Source organism: Gavialis gangeticus, unplaced genomic scaffold (assembly GCF_001723915.1).
Source record: "Gavialis gangeticus isolate Ggan-Ray unplaced genomic scaffold, GavGan_comp1, whole genome shotgun sequence".
In the NCBI taxonomy this organism is placed as follows: Eukaryota; Metazoa; Chordata; order Crocodylia; family Gavialidae; genus Gavialis; species Gavialis gangeticus.
Genome location: NW_017729033.1, coordinates 29,901,985 through 29,902,313, shown reverse-complemented (window position 1 = coordinate 29,902,313; position 329 = coordinate 29,901,985). Strand labels below are relative to the sequence as shown.

Here is a 329-nt window from a genome sequence, read left to right as displayed (position 1 = left end):
CCAGGTACACGGGCAGGTCGTCCTCCTTGTTCCACGTCCTCTTCCTCTCGGCCATGCTCAGGGCACCCGCCGCGGCCGGACCATGCAAGCGCGGCGGCGGGGCCGGGATCTCCCTTGCTTCGCGCTCCTCTCCTCTCCTCTCCCCCACCCCCCAAAATATCCACGGGGGCTTCAGAAGAGCCGCGGGAGGATCAAGTACAAAGAGCAGCCCCCGGAGGAGGGGACGCCGCTCCTCCTGCCCCGCGAGCTGGCCGCGCACGGGCGCAGGCTTCCCTCAGCCCGAGGGGGCGGGCACGGCCGGCAGCGCCTTCACCCGCCCCCGCAGGGCG

The 329-nt window shown here is 72.3% G+C and overlaps 1 protein-coding gene across 1 annotated transcript in view; it reads right to left on the bottom strand.

The window, feature by feature from the left end:
* CRMP1 (collapsin response mediator protein 1) overlaps positions 1-272 on the bottom strand; it is a 105,307-nt gene extending 105,035 nt beyond the window's left edge. Inside the window, exon 1 of the mRNA XM_019526521.1 lies at positions 3-272. Coding sequence (XP_019382066.1) covers positions 3-55 — 53 coding nt within the window. The 5' untranslated portion in view covers positions 56-272. The remainder of the gene's footprint in view (positions 1-2) is intronic.
* Positions 273-329: the final 57 nt, after the last annotated feature.